The sequence below is a fragment of the Centruroides sculpturatus genome, unplaced genomic scaffold (genome assembly GCF_000671375.1).
Source record: "Centruroides sculpturatus isolate CEXI.00-Female unplaced genomic scaffold, Cexi_2.0 scaffold594, whole genome shotgun sequence".
Classification (NCBI taxonomy): domain Eukaryota; kingdom Metazoa; phylum Arthropoda; class Arachnida; order Scorpiones; family Buthidae; genus Centruroides; species Centruroides sculpturatus.
The window spans coordinates 208,628-216,515 of record NW_019384999.1 but is presented as its reverse complement, the minus strand read 5'-3'; the positions used below and the strand labels follow the sequence as shown (position 1 = coordinate 216,515).

The 7,888-nt window shown below is 28.0% G+C and overlaps 1 protein-coding gene across 1 annotated transcript; it reads right to left on the bottom strand.

Annotated features, from left to right (window-relative positions):
* Nucleotides 1-5,316: 5,316 nt before the first annotated feature.
* On the bottom strand, nt 5,317-6,945 carry LOC111633180 (E3 ubiquitin-protein ligase RNF13-like). The gene is made up of 2 exons (XM_023377703.1): nt 6,906-6,945; nt 5,317-5,873 (listed from the first exon to the last, which is right to left on the bottom strand). The coding sequence occupies exons 1-2, from the start codon at nt 6,943-6,945 to the stop codon at nt 5,317-5,319; spliced, it is 597 nt and encodes a 198-aa protein (XP_023233471.1).
* Between the last annotated feature and the right edge of the window lie 943 nt (nt 6,946-7,888).

Genomic DNA, 7,888 nt, shown 5'->3' with positions numbered 1-7,888 from the left:
TATCTATACTCACCTTAATGCCATTTAAGTCTTTCTATTCATTACTTTTGCTTTCATTTTAGTTAATTAGAGCAAAGATGCTTTTCTAAAATATCTTTTATTACAATACAGACAAAATGCATCAGTACCTTTTCTGAAAAATGCTCATATTCAGAATGAGCAGCATTTAAATCATCTTCATAAATAATATCTATTTTAAATGCAGAACTGTATAATCTACCATACTGTTTTCATTATAAATTGATAAACTAAATGTAATGAGTTAATATATATTCCATGCACATAAGAGAAAATTCATAGACGGGACAAAATCAGCACCATCTTTTGCAAAATACCTAAAAAATTCAGTATTTTTAAAAACTATAGTATCAGAAGCATTTTTTTGTTAGTGAATAGTTATTATATGAGCACATATATATTTAATTTACATTCACACAACATTGCAATAATCTTATAAGAGAAAACAAGCTGGCATACATATGAGCATATCATGTTTCTATGCAAATGAGTGATTAAAAAATCTAATTCAAAAATGTAAAGGCAGTGAATACAATTGTATAAGATAAAACTTATTTAAATTATAATAATTTATATTTTTACATTATTTATTAAAATAACAAGAATTACATGTTGTTAAATAATTTAAAACAACTCAAACTTCATTCAGAGAATTAAAACAAACCTTTTCATGCTAAATACTTTCAAGATCATACTCATGATCTTCAGACTGGATTGAAATAAGTCAACCCCCCTATAACACTGTTGATAATTCTGTTTTATATGAATTCCATGTTGTAGGAGTCACTTAGATTTTACAAATACGTGAGCCGTTCACAGCCTGGCACACGTATTTGTAAAATCTAAGTGACTCGTACAACATGGAATTCATATAAAACGCAATAATCAACAGTGTTATAGGGGAGTTGATTGTAAAAATATATATTAAAATAAATAATAATTCTTATATCATATAAATTGCTTAAGAAATGTTTTTATAAGTTAGTCTAAAAGAAGAAAAATTCTTTAGAATATTATTTCTCAATATGTTTGTGATCTGGTATCAATCCATGGAACAAAATGCTAGTTTTCAAAAAGTTTTAAAATTATAATACAAAATAGTAATAAGTTTCTTATAAAAATAAATTTTGCTTTTAAAAGTTATTTAAGTGAAATATCTTATTACATGATATTGCACAGCAATCATAGCAATCATGAACTAGCATACACAACTAACATCTTACCATTCATATATTTATGATAAACTAATATTACAGTATTACTGGTCCTTACCCTGAAAAGTTTAGAAATGACTGATTTAGAATACAGTGTTCCAAGAATTTAAATTTTTCTTTTTGAAATACTAATTAATAGCCTATGAAAATACTTTCAATAAACTTCAATTAGTTTTTAGTCATTTTATGAAGTTATCACACTGCTTCAAACACTTGTCAATTTGTAGCATAGACATATTAAAGTTTAGCTTTTCCTAACCAAAATTTATCAAGTCTGATAACGTGCATTCTGTTCAGTTCTCTACTCAGTGCCACACTGAGCATTAAGCACCTATGATAGTGAAAGTAGAGTTTAATAGGGCAAATGATATTACCAGTGGATAATGATGATAACATGGGTTACCAAAACTTTAAAAATTTAAGAAAATTTAAGTTGTTATTAAAGATTTTCAGTGGAGAAATGAACAATGATAAAGAAGGCATTTTGAATTGAATGAGAAGACATTGGGTTTAAATTTAAACTATGGTAGATGAATTCCAAATAAGAAGACACATTCAAATGAAAGTTCAAAAAGATTGTTTTTTGGTAATGAGGAGTCTAAAGGTAGATGAAAAAAGTCCAAAAGCACTTAGTCATTTTGGTAGTAGTTTGTTTTTATGAACTCAATTTCAAGCAGAAAGGTAAGAAAATATTAGAGATATTGTGTAGTTAGAATATATCAGCTAAAATGTTTATGTAATTTTACAGATGAAAAAATTATTTGGCCACAAGATTTGTTAATGATGCTACATTTAAATTTCATAACAAGTTAAATTAAACTTTAAAATATAAATTTAATAATTGAGAATTTATTTGTATAAATTACTATACATCTTTCTGAATATTGAAATTTTTAATATGCTGGACTAGCAACTTAACAAATTAATATCAAAACTCCTTGAAAAGAAAAATCAAAATAAGAATGAAAAATTTTTGAAATCTTATTTTATAAAACATGTTTTGTTAAAGGCAATATATTACTATGGATATATTTATAAATATAAAAACCAAAACTTATACAAATATACATGGTTAGTAAATTTGACAACAGAGAAGAATCATGCATATATCAGAGTAACTTTTCTCAATCTTCATTTGTATATTAAAATTTCTTAATGCATAAAGCTTTTAATGATTTTCTAATATGATAATCAAATATTAGAAAAATCATTTAATGCTATTATAAAGCATACATTCTTTCATACATAATAACACATACTTTATTAATTAAATTAAATTGTAAAACTTTAATAAATATGCATTTCATTTATAATGAAGTCTAATATATTTTTCTTCAAATTTATTACAGATCAAATAACAATAGTAAATTTTTCAAATGTATAAAAAAATACATGTTCAACTCAATTAAAAAATACAACAACAAAAATTTGATTCAAATTCCAAAATGACCAATGAGATTCTATATCTCAAAATTATCAGTTTAAAAAATTTAATAAAAATATTTTTTTTATAAGAGAACTTAAAATATTTATTGAAATATGTAATATCATTTATTATTTCAGATTATTTTTTATTTAGAATTAATTTAAAAATGAATAATTTATTCAAAAGCTTAATGCATTAAAGGAAGTTTATTTTTACTGTAAAACAGTAAATTTTTAAGATACATTTGCAGTCCAAATATTTTCATATACAGTGGGTGATCAGTTAACAAACAAATCGGATAACGAACACTTTTGCAAAAGATTTTTATGTTCGGACAATGAACACATGATCGGATAACGAACACCCCACAGAACAAACACAAGAAGAAGCGACGTAAAATAATGAATACCGATTGATCTTCCCTTGTCTTTGGGCAACAATTCAAAACTTTTTGGGATGTGGGAGACATCAACATCGACGCTCAAGCCGGTATATACCGATCGGATAGTATTCCTCCGAACTTTGAAACTCTCCCTTGTAATTCCAGCCTTTTATTTTTCTGACAAAACAATTCTTTTATGTATTCGCGAGACTGTCGAGTAGGCACTCGTTAAGTTTTGCGTCTGTTTTTCTTTTCGAAAGGTGAGAGTATAATAGCAAAGGTAGAGAGTGGGCAGAAGATGCCTAATGTTGCTGGGCAGTATGGCATAAACAGGTCTACAGTAGGCCGCAGTTCAATCTTATTTAAGAAAAATACTGTATAATCAAGAAGACTCAATCAGCTAAAGGAGTAACAAAAATCACATCTGAAAAATAAAAAACATTGAAGAGTTCATAATGGAACCTGAAACGGATCTGACGACAGAAGAACGCCAAGAACTCTTGAATGAAGAACACCAAGAAACTTGGCAAGATATGTTTTCTTCTGAAAAAGAGGATTGATGCCGATATCTGTTTGAAGAACTTTGTTTGAAGAAGTGGAAGGATGTCTTAGAACGGCATCCAAACCAGGTTGAAGCTTGGGGATTTCTACAATTGCAATGCTATTAATTACTTAAGAAAAATCCTGAAGAAGATAGAAAAGTAATCGACATTAGACAGAATCTTTAACCCCTTCAAACAGAAAAAACACGACTAATAAAAATGCAAGACCGTGTATGTATGTATTTTTATTATTACATATAAATAAACGTAGTAAGAAAGTATATATTTTTTATTTTTGGGGATCTCCAGAACGAATTAATTAAATTCCCATTAAAACCTACAGTAAATCGATAATTGCTTAACGAACAATTCGGATAGCGAACAAAGTCTTGGAACAGATTATGTTCGTTAACTGATCACCCACTGTAATATACTTTTTATTAAATAAATTATTAGAACATTTTGTAAAACAGTAAAAATTTCCACTTATATAATAAGTTTGACTATTTATAAATAAATGTTTAAATCCAAAAATTAGAAAGTCACAAATATATTATTTATATTCTTTATATTGAAAATTATATTTATTATTATTAATGTTTTATCACTAATAAATCTTTCATTCAACATGTAATGGATGAAAGGAATATTTTAAATTTATCATTCTTTAAATGAATCACACATTTAGCACACCAGATTCTTAATAATAATAATAATAAAACACAAGAAATTAACATATCAAATTGAAGTTTCAAAAATCTAACATTTAATTTTTAGTAATTCCTGCCACTAACGTATGTATATAATTTCAACTAATTATGTGTATGTAAACAATACAACACAAAAGTTATATATAAAAATGGCCCCCTATGAAATTTTTCTCTAATTAAAAATAAATGTTGATAAATTATCTCTAAAATTTCAAATGAAAGCTTTTATAAATCTATGTTTCGGCTTTAGAAACATTGTCTTCTTATTTATTAAGAATATAAAAATATATCAAATAATTTTAAATGAAGATGAATAATTCATCATNTTAAATAAATTATTAGAACATTTTGTAAAACAGTAAAAATTTCCACTTATATAATAAGTTTGACTATTTATAAATAAATGTTTAAATCCAAAAATTAGAAAGTCACAAATATATTATTTATATTCTTTATATTGAAAATTATATTTATTATTATTAATGTTTTATCACTAATAAATCTTTCATTCAACATGTAATGGATGAAAGGAATATTTTAAATTTATCATTCTTTAAATGAATCACACATTTAGCACACCAGATTCTTAATAATAATAATAATAAAACACAAGAAATTAACATATCAAATTGAAGTTTCAAAAATCTAACATTTAATTTTTAGTAATTCCTGCCACTAACGTATGTATATAATTTCAACTAATTATGTGTATGTAAACAATACAACACAAAAGTTATATATAAAAATGGCCCCCTATGAAATTTTTCTCTAATTAAAAATAAATGTTGATAAATTATCTCTAAAATTTCAAATGAAAGCTTTTATAAATCTATGTTTCGGCTTTAGAAACATTGTCTTCTTATTTATTAAGAATATAAAAATATATCAAATAATTTTAAATGAAGATGAATAATTCATCATTAAAATTTTTTAAGATAAAGCATTTTAATTTTGAAAATTAACACTGCTGAATGATAAGGCTTCTCAGTATTAATATTTCATAATTAATAATATCACTAAGTATTCACACAATTAAATCTTTATGAACAGAATTTTCATTTTTAGTATTAACTTCAGTGCAAGACGATGACGACGACGACGAAGTACTAGGTAAACTTGATATTCCCTCACCAGCTTCAATACCAGAAATATCTCCTGAAATAGAATTGTCCTCTACATTTACACCATGTGATAATAAACAACAAGGGGCTGAAGCACTATATGGAGTGTTGTTGGTGGATTCATTAGGCTGATGTAATTCAACACATGTTAAATGATGCAATAATGACCCAGTTTGATGTTCTGGTACTGAATTTTCTTGTGTTTCTTCATTAATTTCTCTATTATTATTAGTATTTTCAATATCAGCCCTGCTAGAATTAATAACTGGATTCTGCATGAAATTTATAATAGATCTTCCATGAAGTGATCTTAATAGGGGTGTTGTTTCAGTTGGTTCTTCAGTATCTTCATCACTCTCCTCATCTGATGAAACACTACCTAAACGAATTTTTCGTTTACAGATAGGACAAGTACGCTGGTTCTTTGTTAACCAAGGATCTATGCATTTTGTATGATATGCTGTAAGAAAATAAAATTAAAAAATAATGCAATATTTTAAATAATGTATAGTACTTCTAACTCTAAATTATGTTAAATATCATATCTTCCTTTAAATTAAAGAAAAATGTTAGATTATTTTTGTGTGTAATAATACATTCTTAATTACTATTTATTAATGATATTTGTCTATAATTTCATTTACATTTGTTTTGAAACAAAAATTTCCTATTTTAGAACCAAAAATACTAATATAAAAACAGAAGATAAAGAAAAGAATAAGAACAAGAAATTTAAGAGCAGTCAAAGAGTACATTATAAGAACAGCAGCAATATATATCACCAAAGACAGATTTGAAAAAGATGAATTGTGCAACTAAAATGGCAAAAATTCTTTCTTAAAATAAATAAGATTGAAAAAATTGTAATTTGATTATTGTTTTATAACTGTATAAAGAATGGTCCATACTCCAAGAATCTATATGACAAATGTTCATGCTCAAAGGAGCCATAACAAACACCGATGGATATTCTGAAGTGATTGCAATGGATCATTCAGAATTACAGAAGAGGACTATTGTCTAGCAGTATCATCCTCCTCCAGAACAATGCTTGATACAGCCTCAGCTCTGAGAAAACAAAACAACTCTTNCGAATTAGTTAGAAAACAAATGACTAAGATTAACATATTTAGATTTTTACAGCTAGAATTTTCCTTCTTTCCGATTTCTGTGTTCCTTTGTCTCGGACTTCCGAGAACTCGCCTCACCCCTAACCCATCAGGGAGTAGCGTTAGAACAAAAGGACAAAACGAGGCTGGAGGGAAAAGGAAGAGTTTCTAGAAGCATTCTTAGGCTGGACTCGGAGAGAGACAGATGAGTGGCAGCAGGCTCTTGAACGGAAAGTCGAGGAGCGCTGCAGGAGGAGGACGTAAGAAGCGGATCGGTAGAAGAATCCGGTCGACGATTATAGAGAAAAACCCCAAAACGGACCCGAGTTGTTCTAAGAGGAGAACAGACGTGAAACCGAGACGAGGAACGGGGGAGAACCAACTGGAAAATTGGGTACCCTTCTGTCCTTTAATTCTTCTCATTTCCCCTTCTACATTTCTATTTTTAGTTTAAGTTAGGTTAAGGTTTACGCGTGCAAATAAATTGTCGGGAGGTAGTTATCGAGAAATTAACTACCGGTCTATTGATATACCTGGTCACTCAAGATTGTGGAACCGTTTGAAGGAGAATAACGGGAATCCGAACATATTCTGTATATATATTTCAAATTCTGCGAGAAATTAAACTCTTTTAATTGGTAAAACGTGTGTGTTTACCTGTCCGCGTTGAACATTTCACACCAGTACACCACCACATATTTTATTTCACAAAGTAAATTTTTATTATTTTTAATTGTAGCCCTTATATCGTGGCTAGCGATTTGGAATGTAATTGTGATATTAAAAATGAATTTAGAGTCTATGGTTTTTACTGGCTTATCGAATAAACGATACGAATGGACCCTAGACCATCACTGACGCGCAATTGACTGATTGCCCCTGGATGTCGGTTTCTTACAGAAACACAGCTTCCCTATCATCAAATGTCACGGCACGCCCGTTTAAAATACAAATTTACAGTGTTCTTAACACTCTATTGTGTCAAATAGATTGGCGTTATGAAAAAATGAAAACTATCTGTGACGATTTTTGCTTTCTATCTGGTCTTTACAATACATGAGTGTTGCTGATTTAAAAAAATCGGCTGCAAATCTCGCTATTAAATATAGCAAAGATTTTAAAAAGTACGAATTCACAAGTGAAATTGAAAGTTTTAAGTTTGAAGTAACGACTCTTATACAAAATATGGAAACTGCATCTCCGCTTAATATTCTACAGGCTCTTCATGATTTTGGTTTAATTGAATCTTACCCAAATATCAACGTCGCTCTTCGAATATTTCTAACTCTTCCCGTTTCTATTGCTTCGTGCGAGAGAAGTTTTAGCAAGTTAAACTTAATAAAAAATTATTTAAGATCAACTATCG

Bases quoted from the DNA above. Each gene is read 5' to 3' on its own strand.
- LOC111633180 (XM_023377703.1), bottom strand. From the start codon at position 6,945: ATGAGAAGAATTAAAGGACAGAAGGGTACCCAATTTTCCA. The intron at 5,874-6,905 runs GTTGGTTCTCCC...ATTTTCTTACAG, and splicing joins GAAGGGTACCCAATTTTCCA to CATATCATACAAAATGCATA.